Below are 19784 nucleotides of genomic sequence, written 5' to 3'. Positions count from 1 at the left end.
TTTTTTTTATTTTTTTAAAGGATCTGGCACTAGTCCTGTCCTTATTCAAGGAGAAAAAAAAAGACAGGTACACTCACTCTTTGAAGCAATAACAGATTTATTGTTCCTGCAATGTGGAGAATTCAAGAATACATTTTTTCAAGGTTGTAAACAAACTTTTAAAGCTTTAAGACTGAATCGTATTAGAAAAAAATAAGAACTACTGCTTAGTTTCTGGTTGGCTTAGACAAATGTGTAGGTATTGCTGTTTGGGAGCACAGTTGTGGGGGTGGTATGGTAGCTGTAGCTTGAGCCATCAGTCTGAAGAAAGTAGCCTCCTGCTTATTCACAGCTATTCTAAACACACTGCTTACTGCCCAATTCTAAGCAGTCTTTGAAAACTTCTTATTGTTCTCTTAATCTCTACCTCTACAGTGTTTCTCAGTTCCTACTGAGGTATTAGGAATAGTAGTTGGGAAGAGAGAAGATGTTGGGGTCATGCCTATGAGTTTTAACTTTAATTTAAAAATAAAAGTTAATTTTTAAGGTTTTGCTGATAATGGACTTTTTATTCCAATAAAACAAACATCTTTACTTTCCTGTGGAGAAAAAAATTGTGCAGTACTTAAATTCATCAAATGAATATGGTAGTAAAAGAATATATGCATATATGTAGTACATATGTGTGCATATACATAAATTCATATGCTTCTAGGATATGTGCACAGGATCATGGATATCATCTTTTCACATGTTCAGAAATTTCTATCTTCTGTAGTGTAAAACTATTCAAGCTGAAACCAAAAACTAAAGAAAGGCTTTCTGACACATGTGCAAACACTCAAACTGCTTAAATACCATGCATTTAAACAGTTTAGAACTTAAAAAAAATTACCAAGTCATTTTGCTCACCTCACATCATTTCAGAGAAAACCAGGTTATCATGTCTAAGATTTCAGAGCACCTGGGCTGAAGAACAAACTTATACGGGTTGGAGTTTGCTTTTTGGAGGGGACAAGTTACCAGCATTTTATTTAGACAATTTCTTCTTTTTTTTTTTAAAGTAACTTTTTAGTACTAAAACTTTTTTTGAGCAGAAAATGGCCTGGGTTTATTTTAGGTTTGGACTTTAGTGAATACTATTGATGTTTTTCATGTGTGTGTGTGTGTGTGTGTGTGTGTGTGCGCGCGCGCGTGCGTGTATGTGTGTGTGTGTAAACACACAGACACATATTTCCATTTCTTTTTTGGGTTAATGACCTAGAAATCAAAACCTTGACATCTATCTCCCTTTGAAATGTGATCTCTGTGAGGACAAGGATCATATTTTTATCTTTATTTATATCTACAGGCACAGTTAGGTGGCATAGTGGATAGAATGCTGGGCCTGGAGTCAGGAAAACCCATCTTCCTATTTCAAACATGGCCTTAGACAGTAGCTATATTATGCTGGGTAAGTCACTTACCCCTGTTTGCCTCAGTTCCTCATCTATAAAATTAGCAGGAGAAGGAAATGGCAAATCTCTATAGAATCTTAGCCAAGAAAACTGAAATGAATCTCGAAGAGCCAGGCATGACTGAAATGACTCAACGATAACAACAAAATATTCACAGTGCTTAGCATAGTGCCTGGCACATAGGAACTACTTAATAAATAAATGCTCATTGACTGATCTGATTTTTCTGTGTTTTTAAGTAAAGCCCTCCAGAGTCCCTATCTGGCAGGAGAAGTAGGATAGGAAGATACTTCTCCATCACACAGAGGCATTGCACAGACATGCAAATACAGACTGTCCTATTTAGAAGCTTGGCCCAAATCTGAGAGAATCTGGGGAGCTTGCTGGGTCCTCAGCTATGAAAGAACTTCTGTAAATAGCTCTGAGAATTGCTGAGCCATCTGTTAACTAGTGGTTGTAAAGGCCATTAACTTCAGATCAATCTTGGGTTTGCATTAAACATTAGTCCAGGTTTGGATGAAAATTTGGGATTTAGTTAAGGTGTAGATGGACACATGGTTCCAAAATAAAATAGCACTATATTTTCTGGATTTGAAAGAGAAGAATCAAGGTGGCTCTGGTTTACTGGTATCTGAACTTCAAAGACTTTTATGTTTTGTTGCCACTGAGTCTTGAGGCAGTTGGAGAGCAATTTCCCCCAAAGGGTCACTGTTTATTTGAAGTTTTCCATGGATATCATTCAAGAGTGCACTTCTTTTGTACTAGTACAGATCTAGGTATTTTTCATTTATTTTCACTGCTGTATTGCAAAAATTTTTACTTTCCAATCTAAGATAAGGTTCCAATCTAATATAAAGAGAGTATTTCAATATTAATATTTTAAAGTCTTTTATCTGAAATTTCATAACTATTGTGGAAAAAACAATTAATTTATCTCATATATAAATCATAGAAGTGAAAAATGGCTATATATAATATGGATCCTAGAAGTCATTATTTTTTTAAAAATCTAGAATTATATTTGAAGAGTTTCAACAAATCTGAGTAAGAAGAAATATCAAAAGGTATTCTTTATATTGAAGAAAGCATAAGCTCAAATATGCCTACAAACGGTCAAGTAGAATAACCTATTTGTTTAAGTTAATGGGTAAGTGTAATCAGTAGGTAAGTAATCAATGGCTGATCCTAACATAAGAAAGTCAGAAAGGCTTTCTGAATTTCAGTATTCCAAGAAGTTCTAAGGGTGAAGGAGTTGTTCTCTGAAAACCCAGGATCCAGTCACATTAAGCAAGTGACCTCATTACAAAGTGTTAAACTAATTGTATAAATTAGACTTCCCCTGTTGATCCCTTTATGGAACCCAGACAAGTCCCTTTAGCGAATCAGAAAGGGGGCAATGTCACTGGCCAAGCAATGATTGTCTGCAGCCTGAGCTACCCTTAAAAGACGGCAGAAAAGGTCCCTAGGATGTGTATTTGAGTGGCTCCGAGCAGGAGCACCATTGTGAAGGGACCCAGCTCTCAGAGCTAAAGAAGGAGATGCCACAAAAAGACCCACTACTCTTTTTGGCAGTCCCAAAGGGCTTCTCATAACCTTTCCTTAAATTCCTTCCCTCTACACAATTCACTGGGAGTTGGGCTCTTCCTTAAGAGTGACTGACTGCTGGCTGAAGCCACTTACACTGGCCCCCTCTGGAACTTCCACTGTCTTTTAATTTGTGGGTCATCCTGGATGCAGATAATTGGTTTTTGACCAATGCTGTTGTTTCCTTTCTGATTCACTTGAGGTACTAGTTTGGAATTCATAAAGGTGGTTGCATTTTTACAGGAGTTGAATTATGGGATCCTTACTTTCTGCAACTAGGGCCTGGACTTTCAGGGGCCAGCACTCTTTTACTAGACTTTCTAAGGACTTGACCTGTACCATACAGACTTGTGTCTGTATGGCAAATAGCAAACCCATAGAAAAAATATGGAATATATTTGATTTTTGTGGAATACTCTGACTCAAAACAATATTCCTGATTCAGATCTAGAAAAAACAGACTTCAGAATATTGTTCTTTCTTGGTATTATAAGACAAAATCACCTGGAAAAGAAATGAAACTTTCCACAATTATGATTTAGGATGGAACTTTCTGTTTCTTTCCTTGACCTACATTTTATCTAGTTATTATCTATACCTCATTTATATAATATCAGTAGAAAATGAATATTCCACCTAAGACTACAGATTCCATTTGGGTAGGTATGATATGTTACTTATTTTGGTACTTGCGCAGTACCCACCACAAGTCTTTTAAATTATGCCATTTTGTCCACAATCTGTGATTTCACAGATGTGAAGATGCCCTTCCTCAACACAGATCCCAACTTAGTCATGAAATGTTGAAATGTTGTCAGATATTCCAAGAGGTTAAGTAAGTGGCCCACGGTCACACATCTAGTAAATGTCAGAGGTGGGAGCTGAACCCAGGTCTTTCTGACTCTTAGTACAGCACTCAGTTTACCCTGCCATGCTGCCTCTCTTTGAACCCATTTGGAATCTATTTATAATGAGTGATTGGTTAATGGATGAATAAAAGCAGATTTTCAAGTTTGCTGAAAATGTTAAGCATCAAAAATAACTTAAAAAGCCATTTTGGTAGAAATCTTCTACCTTATTTAACATTAGACTTAACACCATCTAGCTTTTTTTCCTTTTTAACTATGGTTCATCATAAATATCAGTTATTGTACTGGGCTATATAACACATTGGTACCCTCATTAAGTTGTGAAGCATTGCTTGCCTTTTCATTAAATATCCCCAAATGATCAGACTGTTGGAATTTTTCTGCCTTTTTTTTTTTCTTTTTGGAGAGGGGAAGGCGGGGCAATTGGGACTAAGTGACTTGCCCAAGGTCACATGGCTAGTAAGTGCTAAGTGTCTGAGGCTGGATTTGAACTCGGGTCCTCCTGACTCCAGGGTCGGTGCTGCTTTAGTTACTGCACCACCTAGTTGCCCCATTTCCGCCTATTTCTTATAATCTCATTCTATAAACTGTCACGTCTTGTACCATCTGTATTGCTGCTTCTAGTCAGCTGCCTAATTTTATGTATGGTCCTATGTCAGCAGTCCTGTGGTATCACCATGTCTGTTGAACTGAACAAGAGTGCCCGGGCTTTGCATCTTTGGGTTTGTAGCTCTGTCCCAGATGGCTGAGGCTGTCAGAAGCATGGCTTTGGTTGGTGGGCTATTACTGTAAACCTAATATGAGACACGAAAAATCAGGATTATAAGTCATTCCATCAATCACCTGAGGCTTTCCCTTTTCTACCTTTCCCTTTTCCCCTCTTTGGAGAATGTTCCTTTTCTTTCTCTGGCTCAGGGGGAGGCGGAGGTGGAGGTTCAGGAGGGGGGGCTGCTTCCTTCTTTTTCCTCTCGGCTTCCTGTTCTTCTAGTTTCTCTTTAGCTAAAAAAAAAACAGATAGAAAATGTTTTCTATTAGGTGATACAGGCTCACATTATTCAACCTAAAAATTTCAAATATATTGGGAATCCACTAATCTGCTAGACTGTGGCACTTCCCATGGGGTTGGGTAGGCAGGCTTTGGCTCTATGCAGAAGTACATGGACTCTGGATCCTTGTGGCAGGATCAATGGCTTCTAACTGGTCTTCCTGTATTTTGGTGACCGGGGACTGTGACAAAGAGGATTGGCAAATCAGCCAGGAAGAGCAAACATCCCACTCTAATGGGCTTATAAGACTCAAGGAGATATTGATTCCACCTTTGCTGGAACAAAGCCAATGTCAGCTTTTCTAAGACATCTGTTCAAGCTGGAAGTGGGTGTCTAGGCATGATATGCAGTCAAAAAAGCTAATACCATCTTGGGCTCCATTAAGTGACACATAGTTTCCAGAAATAATAAGGTGATGGTCTCACTGTGCTTTGCCCTAGTAAGACACCTGAGGTATAATGTAATGTCCTAAAATGTGACAATTACCTTTAGCCTCTTTCTTCCTCAATTCAGCAATAAAATACTCTTGTATTTTTGTGGCTAAGGTCCTTTTATCTACTTCTGCATTGACTTTTATTAGAATGTCCAGTTTTTCTGAAAACCATTTCTCCAATTCTGGCCAATTGTCCAAGAATCCTAAAATTCTGCAACATCAAAAGGTCAGTGTTATCAATTTGTTGAACAATCTTTAAGTTACATTTTGAAGATTTTTTTAATGGGAAAGGTGAAATGAGCACTAATAAAATTGTTTAACCCCCCCAAAAATCAACCCTAAAAAGTCAATTACATGAAGCTAAAAGAAATTCTCATAATCAAAGCAATATACATATTCATATATATATCTATATATACACATAAATGATCAGGACTGTTAGAAGCAATACATTTTAAATTATCAATGCCCATATTATTATGATATATTTCTTATTCATACTTTTGAGAAATATTTACACAGGAAAGATGCAATCATAATTGTTCACCATTTCAAATATGGTTTGACCATTTTATTCATAGCTAAGTAAAAATCCAAGGGAGTGGAACAGACTTTGTCTACACACATGGACAGAAAACTTCTAAGTATTATTCTGACCATCACTGTTAGACTTATCAGATCAGTTCAGTTCTCTCCTTATTACATGGTGCTACATATAATGTTTTGTTGTAAATAGAGACCTGGGAAGTAACAGATACTCTGGTTGGGCTATTATGTAGATGAACTCAGATTGCCTGAAACTGAGAGCCTGGAACAATTCTGAGAACTATTTTGTTTCCATGAGAATAGACAGTCTTAATGTAGTTCAAATGATTCTTATATGAACTAACTCATTCTCCTTAGCCTTAAGGGGTAATCTAGTAGGTGTAGTTAAATGGAACTGATTTTATCTACAACTTCTGTTTTTAGGGAAACAAAGTTCCAATTAAATAAAAATAATATAGTATTTAAACACTTTTTACTATGCTAATAAAGTATGAGACATTTCTTTTTTAAAATTAATTCATTTATGAAATTTTTTTAGTTCTAAATTCTCTCCCTTCCTCCAGCTTATCTCCCACCCACTGAAAAGGCGAGCAACATATCAATTATAAATAGAAGTCATGCAAAGTATATATCCATATTAGCCATGTTGCAAAAAAATTTTTAAAAGCAGGAAAAATAAAGTGAAAAAAGTATGCTTCAATCTATACTCAATTTCCCAGTTCTCTTATGGGAGGTGGATAGAATTTTTCATTACGACTCCTTTGGAATTGTATGGGATCATTTTTTTTTTCAATCAGAGAAGCCAAGTATTTCACAGTTGATCATTATTTTTTTTGTTTGTTTTGTGTGTGTGTGTGTGTGTGTGTGTGTGTGTGTGTTTTTTAAGTAATCGGGGTTAAGTAACTTGCTCAAGGTTACATGGCCAGTTATTTTTTTCTGTGGGTGCCGAGTATCTGAGGCCGGAACCGATCCTGGGTCTCCCAAGGCTGGGGGCCGGCACTCTTACTCACTGCACCACCCAGCCACCTCAACAGTTGATCATTGTTACAACATTACTATTAAAGTGCACAATGTTCTGCTAGCTCTGTTCACTTAATTTAGCATCAGTTCTTATAAGTCTTTCCACATCTTTCTAAAACCATCTTGCTCATCTTTCTTATAGTCTAATGGTTTTCTCTCATAATCATATACCACAACCTGTTCAACCATTCCCCAATGATGGGTAGCTTCTCAATTTTCATTTCTTTGCCACCACAAAAAGAGCTTCTGGAAATATTTTCATCCTTTTCCTTTTTCTTTGCTCTCTCTGAGATACAGACACAGCTGTGATATTGCTGGGTCAAAGGATATGCACAGTTTTATAGTGCTTTGCGCATAGTTCCAAATTGCTCTCCAGAATGGTTGGAAGGTTTCACAACTCCACCAATAGTGCATTAATGTTTTTGCTTGTCCACATCCCCTCCAACATTTGTCATTTTCCTTTTCTGTCATGTTAGCCAATATGAAAAGTGTGAGGTGGTACCTTGGAATTGTTTAAATTTGCATTTCTCTAAGCAATAATGATTTAGAGTATTTTTGAAGGGGTATAGATAGCTTTATTTCTTTGTCTCAAAACTACCTATTTATATCCTTTGACCACTTATCAACATTTACCTCTTATTTTTATAAATTTGAATGAGTTCCCTCTATATCTGAGAAACAAAGCCTTTTCACAGAAATTCACTGTATATCTTCCCTCTCCCAGTTTTTTTTGCTTTCCTTCTAATTTTGGTAGCATTGATTTTGTTTGTGCAAACTTTTTAATTTCATGTAATGAAAATTATTCTAAATGAAAGAAATGTCAAAGTTTGATCTGATGAATGTTCAATTATTTTCCATGTCTAAGTTATTACTTTTCAGCAAGGATCACATCTACCAAACCATGAACTGAACAAATTTTTTAAATTTGTTACTTAAATTTTACTTATTTTAAATTTAGAGATACAACCCTTATACATAAAGTTAAATATATGATATATCAGTTATTTATAAAAGTTACTATTGCAAGATTGTGGGGCAAAATACCTTTCAAGAGTTTTTGACCATGTTTCTATACAAAAAGGCCAGGAGTATGTTTAAACAAAGATAGCAAAGATCCAATCTCAGCTTGTCTCTCTGACTTTCTCTATCCCTTACCTACATGGGAGAATGGAAGAGATTTGAAAACTGGAGAACTCTGAATCCCATTGCTATCTGGTAATTACTGGCAAGTAGCAATGGCTGACTTGTAGTCTATCTGTCATAGATTGAAAATTGGATATTATATAGCATATTTTCTATAATCAAGCATGAAGTCTATGACAGAGGCACTCAAGGCTCTGGAATAAGGAAGAGAGGTCCCAAGAAAGAAAATTAAAGTTCAAGAACATCAGCTACTTAGGAGGACTTGAGTGTTTATTCCAGAGTTTATTACCCAGGACCGAGACTTTTCCTGGGAGATGACTGGAACTCAGAAGCCAAGAGTCAGAAGGAAAAAGATAGGGGAGGCTTTTTGCTGGCTCTTGGGCAGGGATGTCTTGTCTTTTCTAAAAGATACAAAGCCAATCTATAGTCTTTATGCTGCCCGAGCATGGCAGGACTAGCTTTTTTCTTGAAAAAGAGATCACCAAGGATTACATCTGAGTCAGGGAAGGAGCAGTAGTCAATGGCTAGCCAGTACAGCAGTATCTAGTAAAGACTACATGTCTTAGCAAGCAGTTTCCATATGAGCTGTATCTGGTGGACACTATGTGTTCACCAAAGCATCTTGCAGAGACTGCCAATAGCAGAGGAGCAGCATGATGACATCAGAAGTCATCTTCTGTCCTGTCATGTGTGAGGCACAAGATCTCCTTCAGGGAATGCCACACGTTCCCTAATGTACTCCCCTCAATATTCCTGCCTTGGCCATATGTGCTCCCTTTTTGTCTGCCTTATCCATATGCATTTCTTATGTGTGTAGCTAGTTCTCCACATGCCTACACTTTTCCCACTGATGCTGTGTGTGGGGGACATGTGTTCCCCAGGTTTAAAGGAGAAACACTTTGTTGCTACTTAAAAAAAAAACCAGCTACCATTTCATTAAATGCCTTTGCTATGACCTAATTACGTGTCCTCTGACTGACTAAACAAAAAGTAAACACATTAGTAGGAGCCCATAAGTTATGGTTTTAAGGGTTATGGGTCCAGAGAGTACTTTGAACCAGGAATCGTCATTTCCTGGAGGTAACTTGTCCTTTGAGTTGGTGAATTTCCTCAGGTAATACCCCATTTTTGCTTTAGGATCAAAAAGTATTTAAATCAATGCATTAATTCTCCCCAGTTTTGGTATTTCCAAAGTAGCTGTAATTCCATTTATCTAAGTACTGGATCAACAGGAAATAAAAGAAGGAAAATTAGTGTTAAACTGACCTGTGTTGTATCTGATCCCTCAAGAGCTCAGTCTTTTCTTGATCTTCAGAAAATAATTCTGGACTTTTACTGCCCACTCCAGAAGTTGTTTCAGGGGTACTTTTTGCCTCTCCTGTATGAAAATTGTTTCATTGTAAAGAGTTAAAAAGCTATAAAAGCCTAGCATTCCTGCCAAAACAAATGGCTATCTAAAATGCTTATCAGATACTGGCCAGTCCTTGCCCAGAACTGGCTAACATTTTTATCAATAACTACGAAGGTGGAATAGAACTTGTCACTTCAGTTTGCACATTGGGCAAAAGAATCACAATTTGAAATTTCATTGAGTTAAAGTGAAAATTGGTCAAAAACAAATAGATTAAGTTTAAATACAGTATAGCTCAATAAAGAGGAAAAAACCAAACTATATATTCAGAAGAGGAAAGTAAAGCTAAAAAATGATACAGGGATACTAGTGAATAAAAGGCTGATTAAAGGTCAGAAAAAAAACAAACTCTATACTTTATAGGAGAAATATGATAATGGGATTAAAATGGAAATAAAAACAGAGAATGAAAGTTTGAATGCAATCCTTCTTAACTAATGGGCATACCGTTTTGGATAAGGAAAAAATGTAAGGAACCTAGAGTTCTGAAAAGAGACATAAAAAGTAGAAAAAAACTTGAGGTGTATTTAAAGGAATTACAAATGTTTAGCATATTGAAGAAAAGGTTGTATGATAAAATAATAATGTTCGAGTACATAAAGAATTCTTTGACTGAATGGATGAATAACACAGTTCTTTAGCATTTCCTATGTATGAAGCACTGGGCTAAACACCGAGGATACAAAGAGGAAAATAAAACAGTCCCCACTCTCAAGGAGTTAGCATTCTAATGAGGGAAATATTGCATTTAGACAATTGACAGATGTAAATGTCCCATTACAGACCATATTGGTCAGCTATTTTCTGCTTCTGGCTCCACTCAGGAAATAGCAAAAGGAAATGGGTTCAAACTACAACATGATGCATCTAGGGTGTTTATAATGAAGAATATCTTCTGCACGGTTATTAACATTCAATTGGGAAGCGAGGAAGATTAATAAGAAAGCCTCTTGTCTACTGGTTTTTAAGAAGCACAGATTTTCATCTACCTGGGGTGTTATAGGGGAATCCTACATAGAAAGAAGATAGTTAATAAACTAAAAGACTTGTCAAAACCCCTTCCATCCTATATTCTACTGCATTAGACTTCTTTGGAAAGTGAAGAAATGATATTGTCACTCAGATAAAAGTATCATTGCAAGATATTAGTAAGAATAATATCTCTATCATAGCTCCAAATATCTAGCCCTGAAAGCTCTCACTTAATTTCCATTGCAGCAGACACATTTGGGGGGGGGGGACTCTGTTCCCTTCCAAGTTAATAGCCTGGGAAGGAAAATATTAAGGGATCCTTGATAGTTGTCTTCAAATATTTAAAGTACTATTCCATGGGATTGAGGAACAAACTTGTTCTATTTGACTCCAGACAACAGGACCAGTAATAATGAGTGAGAGCTACCAGGAGGCTAATTTGGGCTTGACATATGGAAAAATTTTCTAATAATCAGAGCTAGCCAAATTTATAATCAGGCACTTTCAGAAGCTGTGGACTCCCCCTAATAGAAGTCTGGTAATGAAGGCTGGAAAACTACTTGTCTGGTATGTTGTAAAGGTATTCCTGTTCAGGTCTAGATTGGACTAGATGGTTTCTGAGGTCCCTTTCAATTCTGAGGTTCTGAGAATAGGAACTGCATGATTAAAACTTTCATACCATTTCAAACTGCTGGGTGAAGCTAAACCAAGAAAGTTAGGTTCAGTGCTTTACATTTCAAATCTAGACATGTTCATTAAAAAAAAGTGAATATAACTCTGCATGAGGGAGATGAGAGGTACTCCCCTAGAATCTACTTGCACTAATGCTTTGGACCTAGAGGATTGTTGGATTATTTCATGGAAAACGTTGAGAGAAAGATTCCAGAAAGAGAAAGGGTAAGAAAGCAGGTTAGGAGGTCATGTGGCATCTTCCAGGTATCTGACTTCCCAGCTCTCGCTGGGAAGAAACTATAGTCAGGAGAGGGGTATGAGGTGTTTGCTCCACTGAGATCAGTGATGGTGATCTCCGTCTGTTCCCCGAGAGACACTGCCTTCTCCGCTGTCCTCAAGTTGAGAAGAGAAGGCTACTACTACTACAAGATCAGCACAAAAGTCATTTTCTGTTACTATGGTCAGGAGCACCTGGAAGTGACTTCTAGTTATCCAACAAACTCTACTTCTCTTCCCTTTTACTCTCCTCCTTGCTAAGTCGTCTATTTCCCTTCACAGAAAAGAAAGAAACTAATGGCCACTAACCTTTGTTGTAAAATCAATGTGAGAATTGTGGATGGAGGCCGAGGAAAAATGAAATACATTCAGCCTCTTCTAGAATGGGACAAGTGAGAAGATGGTAGAGTAATGACATCTCTCCCAGAGATGACATCCTTTTCATTACTCTGTGACTGTGCTCACTAGCCAGTTCAAAGTTAATTTAAAGGAGAGAGAGAGAGAGAGAGAGAGAGAGAGAGAGAGAGAGAGAGAGAGAGAAGCTGAAATGAATAAATAGTCCCTTCCACTAGAGAAGCTGATCCCCTAGAGCAGATATGAGCCAGTTTGCCATGAAGGAAGAAGAAGTTGCCTTCTAAATGTACTTTGCAGAAGCCCTCTGGATGTCTTTGTCAGTGTGTATGCTGTTACTCCCCTATACATATTACCACCTACAGAAATCACCAGTAGGTAAATCCTTCAACCCCCTCACCATCATCATTGCCTTCCTATTTATACCCACTATCTCGCATCTCCTTACATGTGTACCTGTATATTACATGTAGAGGCCACCTTGCTTGGAGTTTTATTATTACTTTGACCAGCAGACACTCAATTATTAATACATGCATATGTACAAGTATGCACACTGATGTATATTGTTATACTTCCTTCCCTCATGTACCTGCCTCCAAACACATTCAAAAGAGAGATTTATTTAGTATACAATTATCTTGGGGATATTACTTATTTCTGAAACAAAAGCCTATCTTTTTAAGATCAATATTATTCTGATTATATTGAATAGTTACAACTCATGGAATATCAGAGTCTCCAAGAATTTAATTTGTGGGTCAGCAAAAGATTGTATCCTGAGAATAAAGCTGAATAATGGAGAATTATGCATAAGACAGTGAAGAAAAGAAATATGGCTGGAAGGGAAGATGGGTTGGTCACGTATCAAAGGCAAGAGATAATTGATGTACAGTTTGTGGTAGCTAAGCATTGTCATGTGGATATTCCTGAACAGCCTCATCAATGAAAGAAGGCTGTGTGGGAACCTTAGCTAGTTTGAAAACCATTTCACAGAGATAATAATAATGATATAATATGATATTATAGAATAGAATATAATGTAATCTGTAATACAATACAATATAACATAACATCACAATACAATATACTATACTATAATATGATATAGTAGCCAGAAAAAAATGGGTGAAATCTTACTTATATCAATGAGATGGTTCATGACTATAGTCAAGGTGACACCACAGAAATGTGCTGGAATTATATGAAAGTATCTCAGTTGCAATATTCATCCAAATTAAAATAGCTCAGTGTACTAGGAAGACTTCTGATTTGGAGTCAGAATGGGTAGTTTGTTGTGAGAATCAAATGATACAATGCATGTAAAGTCCTCTGTAGGTTTAAAGTGCCATGCAAATGTAAACTATTTTTATAATTTATATTTTATAATATACACTATATTTTATAAAACATAAATAATATCAATACAACATCTTTCAAGCAAGTTATTTTTTTGGAGGGGTTCATTTGGGAGGCTGCAGTTGGCAGGGATTTTCACTACCAGCTTCTCATATTAGATACTATCAATATATAGATCTAGGGCTATAGGGCTGAACAATAATAGTTATGGTAGAAGAGTTAGATTTAGGTGGTTCAAGATTTTTTTAAAAATGTATTGAAATTAGAGGTGGCTAGGTGGCATAGTGAATAGAGCATCGGTCCTAGATCAGGAGGACCTGAGTTCCAATCTGGCCTCAGACACTTACTTGGGCAAGTCACTTAACTCCAATTACCCTGCTTTCCCCCCTCCAAAAAATGAAAAAAAAAAGATTGAAATTTATTTCATGAAATAAATGGTCACATTGCATGCAACTTTTCAATGCATAAATGCTACAATGCTCTATAAAATTTCTTTATTGAACTGTTCAACTTACCCATCACACGATTCAGCACCATTGCATCAGTTATATCCAGCAACATAGCAAAATCAAGTGCAGGTGGGGGAGGAGGGGGCTCTTTGGGTGCTGTAGGATCATAGACCAATGTTGATTTTTTGTAATTCTTTCCCTCATGTTCTTGTTGATCTGGGTTGAACCCTGTAAGGGCTTCCTCAAGAAGTTTTGCTTGAGTTATTGTCATTGGAAAACCATCCAAGATCCATCCTTTTTCTATTGGTACTTGACTAAAGTTTGAAAGAACATGAAATTGTTAATATTTAGGAAAAAAAGACTAATCATGACCATAATAATAAAAGGCTGATTGCTATCTTTTGTGGAGTTAAATCAGGTTCAATTAGAATATTATAGCGTAATAAAAAGCTATGAAAATCTCATTACATATATTTCAATTTTATAGAAAAGCAGATTAATCTTCCTAAGGCATTATTGCTTTTATATCACTGTGTTAAAACAACATCTTTAGTGGCTACTTCTTTATGATCAAGGCCAAACTCTTTAGCTCTGAATTTAAGACTTCAAAAACCTGCCTTTGCTTACCTCTCCAGACTTATCTCTCACTACTTATAAGCAAGTCACCTTTTTTTTTTAAGCTGAACTATTATGAAATAGATGCTTGAAGATCAGTGTGTCAGCATGTGCCCCAAATGCTAAACTGTGCCAGTCATCAGAGTTGGTCTTTAGTGGAGGGTACTTGAACTATCCATAGTTAAATAAGCTCATATATGCATTAAAGACAGTACAAAAGAAGATCATTCATACTTAATGGCATCCACCACAATCTGAATTAGCAGCACATCAGGGATACTTCTTCCTTTCTTCAGCAGCTTCTCACATTTCGCACCAAGTTGAGCACGGTTACTAAGCTGTAGAAAAAAGCAGTTAAGACTTATGGTGCGTGTGATCAAAAATACACATCCAAGGTTTGGTGTCATGATATCAGAATGGACGAAATGATTGTATCTCATTAAGAAGTAGCTATGAAATATAAAAGAAATTTAGTAATTATGAGAATATAATTTGTTAATTCTAAAACATTCACCCATGGTCAGGCTTAGTTTTTAGAAAGTAAAATTTTTGAAGGTTTCATAGAATAGCTCATGAAAAATGATAAGAGTTCCATGTCTCAAAGAGTAGACTGAAGATCATAAGTTTTCATTCAGTCTACTACTGAGTTGGGCTGTGTCGCCTGAGCTAAAACAGGACAATTTTAGGGGGAAACTGTTCTGAGAGCTTATTATCTTTCCAGTCTAGCTGGGCTCATCCAATGACCCAGAATCATATGTTCATTTGGTATAATTTCTGCTTTAACACGTCTACTACGTAGATTTTCTTTGACTAGGTGCTGATTTTTACTTTAGGTTGTTAATCAGTTCCAATTAACTGAAATGTAGGCCAGCAATATTGCTGAAGAGGACTGATTAGCATGAGAATGGCCTAATCATTCTAGGACATCTTGGTTGCATTTGGTGAAACCTTTACTCTGAAGGTACTTCAGGAGAACCAGCTAACGCTGGGAGGGACAAGTCAAAAATAAGAATTTTAGAAATTCACATTCACTTGTGAGAAACTCATCCTTTTAATAAATATTGACTTAAGTGCCTGCTATCTACAAGAATATAAGGGATACAAAGACAAGAACAATTTCATTTCTGCTCTCTAGAAGCTTCTAATGCTAATAAAATCCTTGGTCTTACAGTGCTATGTTGTCCTATAACATCTACTATCTGTTGTCTTTGAGCTATATAAAAGACTGCTACAAGAACTGATGAATATGTATCACACCAATAACACAAAATGGAACATCTTTTAAAAATCAACATTTCAATAAGTAACTCCCTAAAGTTGTATAATTAATTTCTACTTACAAGTAGACATATGAATAGGTGACAGTAGTAATCATTATATAAAAAGAGTGAGATCCCAAAGCCTTATTTATAGTAATATATTTTTATTAATTTATTCATATTTTTAAAAATTTATAAAAAAGTAAATTATGGGATAAAAAAGAAGCTTAGTTTCAGTCAAAAAAATAAGATGCGATTCAAAATTGAGTAGGTGTGTTATATGTTTATGAGGTAATGAACAAATGAGAGAACCTTCAGTGGCCTTCAAAACCAAGTAAGTAAACATAGTTTTCTATACAATATGATGATGATTTCACTGACCCTATACCAATAGGCAATGAATTCTGGGACATTTTTATTCCAAGTGTGATATATATGCATTAAGTCATTAAGATGCTCAATTTTATAACAGTACCTTTCTATAACCACTGTCCTGGGAATATAATGACATGATATTTGTAATATGTTTTACAAACCTTAAAACAGTATAAATCCTGTAATAATAACTGCCATTCAATAATCATCAATCAATCAATAATAATAATTATAATTAGTAGTGATATATAATTATATATTATATAATTATAATATGTAATATAATATATTATATAAAATATAATATAATAATAATTATAATTAGTAGTAGCAGTAGCAGCAGCAACAGCAATAATAGTATTTCCAAGAACATATATTTGTGAGATGTCTAAAGTAAGGAGTCTGGCTTTGGAAAATGCCTTTTCCTGTGAAAATCTACTTGAAGAACAGATCATTTGAACAAATAAAGAGGTGAGGCTTTAGGGATAGGGTTAAGTCTGTAATTTCATTGGCATAGGGAAATAGAGGGAACCCCTCTTGCAAACTAAAAACATTTTTACTTAAATTACACTTTTAGAGAGTTGCCTATCGTTAGGGCCCCAAGGCATTAAGGGATTTGCCCAAATGTCACATAGTCAATTTGTATCAGAGAAAGGCTTTGAAGCCAATTCTGTTTCTCCACCATGCTGCCTCTCAAAACTTCTTTGGAGAAGTTTTGAAATCTACAACACTTAATAAGATTGCCCTATGGTGGAGTATAAGAAAAGAAAAGTGTGACTGAGTTTCTTTAATATAGATCTATATGTGGCAGGTTCATAGCACTTAGGAAGCTTTAATCAAATAATTAAAAAGAAAAGAATTATAGAAAAATATTATGATATAAATACAATTTTCTCTGATTAGAGTCATTTAAGGATAAATTCTGGCAGGTAGAAAAGTAAAGGGGATATGCAAAGCAAACATGATCACAGTCAAAATATGAAAGAGGAAAAAAGTGAGAAAATAGGTGATTTTTACCATTCACCAATATATTTCAAATGTCTGCATACCCATTTTGGAAATATTCATGAATAATTTCACTGAATTATAAATAATAGTAATTGTATTTATTTTGTGACCTACATAATACACAGGTAACTGAAGAGTTGATAAAGCATCTTTAGTGGCTGGCAAATCTGCCGATACATTTTCTCACAAGAAAAAATATATTGCTGATTCATTCTATTGAGATAATGAGAGATGAATCTTTTCTTAATGGTTTACTTGGGGATTTTCGAGGTCAAAAACAGTTTGTATTACTTACTCTTGCTATACTGCTTGCTTTCACATCATAGCCTGAATGTATTTTCTCAACTTCTTCACCTAGGGACAGGAGAAATGATTAGAAGAGTTTTTCTCTAACATTTATAACTAATGGCTAAATATATACATTTGCTATTATATAGGGGAAGCCAATCAGTGTATCTGAAATATTTATTATTTTCATTGTTCATGAAACTGTAATAGTAAAACCATTCATTATAGTGACAGGTAGCCTTTCTCATGTTATTCAGACCTTTGTTGATATTGTTTTTAATTTAATGCTTCCTATCTATTTATTTATTTTCAGTTTTTTAATTTTTCGGCCCAAGCGTTTAGAAGAAAAAAAAAACCTAAAGGATTCACTCACCCTACAAGTCTATGGGCAATGACCATATGTACAAATTGAAACTACTTTGGAATTTATGAAGAAGTAGTCATGCAAGTTTTCTTTATGATTGATTTTAGGAAAGAGGTTTGTAGAATTTGAGTTAAATACAATTTTGTCCAAGTGAAAAAAATTACAACTTTAAAGTTTTTACTATTACAGCTAGATTTTAAGTACCAGTGCAAAGGGGAAAAAAATAAGACAAGATTGCCCCAGAGAAAGATACAAAGACTAAACCATCTTGGGTATGGTATCCGAGACTAAACTTAGTATTTACTTCTATGCTGACAATGATAATGAATAGTGAGTCATCAACTACAGTCCTTTTGATAACGTGGTAGTATACTTGTCTTAACCATCTGCCCTGCTGATATGCCTTCTGGACACATGGACTTTGCCATCTGACCCGTATCTGAACTCATATACACACATACACATGGCACATTGTGTGTGTGTGTGTTGTTTTCCCTAATTAGGCTGCGAGCCTCTTAAGAACAGGGACCATCTTGCTTTTCTACTTATATACCCAAGTGTTTAGCACAGTGGTTGACATATGATAAATGCTTTCTGTTCTATCTGATAGTGCTGATGATGTGATGATTGAAATCTGAACAGTACAGTAGAAAATTACAAATCTATTTAATATACCAAAGTCACTTTGTATTTTAATGCTGAGTTTTCCTGAGATACTCTAGAAAGGGACTGAACGACTAAGAAGCAGATCCCAACTAAAGTAAATATTAGATTTTGGGCTAGCTAAATTTATTTTTGTCTGAAATAAGAACTGATTTTTTTTTCCTAAAGTAAGCTGTCTATTACTCACATAGCTTTAAGTAATAGGATTCTATTTCCTGTCTATATAAAATGAACTAGGAAATGGTAATCAGTGGCTATGTTCCTATATCGGTTCCAGAGTGGTAGCAGAAGATCAAATCACAAGACTTCCCTCTAAAACTTTAGAGTTTGGGATGACAAAATCCTAAGTTTCTTTTCAACAAATTATATATAACAATTTAAAGAAAAATGAAGGTGAAAAAATCCCAATGGTGTTTCTATGTTTTATTTCCCAGTGGAACATAGAAACTTTCTCTTTTCTCTATGACCATCCACCTCTCCACAGCCAATCCTTCCAATCCACTATTGCTCTCAATAATAACATTGCATACTCTTCTTCCCACCTGGACCAGCACTCTCTACCTTGGACATCCAGAATCCATGCCCTGAGTGCATAGGGAAGTTAATTTACTCATCTTTGGAGCTTTCTACCTAGGTCCCAAACATTTGGCCCCAGGTTGCAGACCATGTTTTGCCTTCATATTTCACTCAACCTGCCAAACATTCACTCAGGGCATTTTGTTATTTGCCTGCCAATGTGTACACATGCTCCCCTTAACCCTTCTTCCCCCCAACACCCCGGCCCCACACACACCTTCTACCTCTTTCTCTGGGCACAATAATCAAATCAATAGTATTGCTTCTGGAAAGGACATGTAAATTAACTGATCCATATGTGAATTCTCCACTCTAACTCTTCAGACCAAAATAACCCTCCCTATCTACCATTTCTCTATACCTGTAGTCTATTTATTATAATATCATCTACTTAAAGTAAGGATAGTCTTTCTTTTTATATTTGTATCCTCAGTGCTTATCATAGTGCCTAGTACATAGTAAATGCTTAATAAATGTTTCATTCATTAATTCATTGTTAGTCATTCATTCATTCACCACTCTAAGGATTCAATAGAGCATTACCTTCTACATGAGAAGCTTTTTTGACATGTATTGTTGTTACTGAAGTTGTCTCTCTTGCTTCCTTTTAAAAACAAAAATCACTTAAATTTTAATAAGATTAATGATTTCAATTTTATGTAACTTAAAGCTTGAGTGACAAAATGTATATAATTATATCTGTAAAATTAGTGACATTAAAGGAGTTTCAGAGATTTTGATTAAATTATGGGCAATATACATGGGAGCCTAGGGCTGAGGAATAAACAATATTTTAAAAGTCTAGATCATCACAAACAGCCCTTGATCAAGCAATGCCAAGATCTGTACTGTTTGGCAGCCATTAGGAAAACACGGAAAGGTAGACATCCTTATTGTGAATATTAGATATCAATAATAAATGGTGATCATAACATCCTCAAAGAGCTAAAAAACCTCTCTTTCTCTCTCTTCCCTTCTTCCTCTCTTTCTCCCCCCTCTTCTCGCTCTGCCTTTCCCCTGCTTTTACCTTTCTTCCTTTCTCTTTCAAGAGCAGAATTTTCTTTTACAC

At 35.7% G+C, this 19784-nt stretch overlaps 1 protein-coding gene across 1 annotated transcript in view; it reads right to left on the bottom strand.

The window, feature by feature from the left end:
* The window catches only part of SPEF2 (sperm flagellar 2), a 221105-nt gene that overhangs the window by 83352 nt on the left and 117969 nt on the right, over positions 1–19784 (bottom strand). The window contains exons 13-17 of the mRNA XM_069096127.1: positions 14417–14520; positions 13634–13881; positions 9344–9455; positions 5422–5579; positions 4733–4888 (exon numbers count right to left, since the gene is read on the bottom strand). Coding sequence (XP_068952228.1) covers positions 4733–4888; positions 5422–5579; positions 9344–9455; positions 13634–13881; positions 14417–14520 — 778 coding nt within the window. The remainder of the gene's footprint in view (positions 1–4732; positions 4889–5421; positions 5580–9343; positions 9456–13633; positions 13882–14416; positions 14521–19784) is intronic.

Source organism: Petaurus breviceps, unplaced genomic scaffold (genome assembly GCF_028583685.1).
Source record: "Petaurus breviceps papuanus isolate PSGF00001 unplaced genomic scaffold, PetGlider_PUasm1.0 229, whole genome shotgun sequence".
NCBI lineage: Eukaryota > Metazoa > Chordata > Mammalia > Diprotodontia > Petauridae > Petaurus > Petaurus breviceps.
The sequence above is the reverse complement of the archived record's forward strand: the minus strand, read 5'-3'. Positions and strand labels throughout refer to the sequence as shown.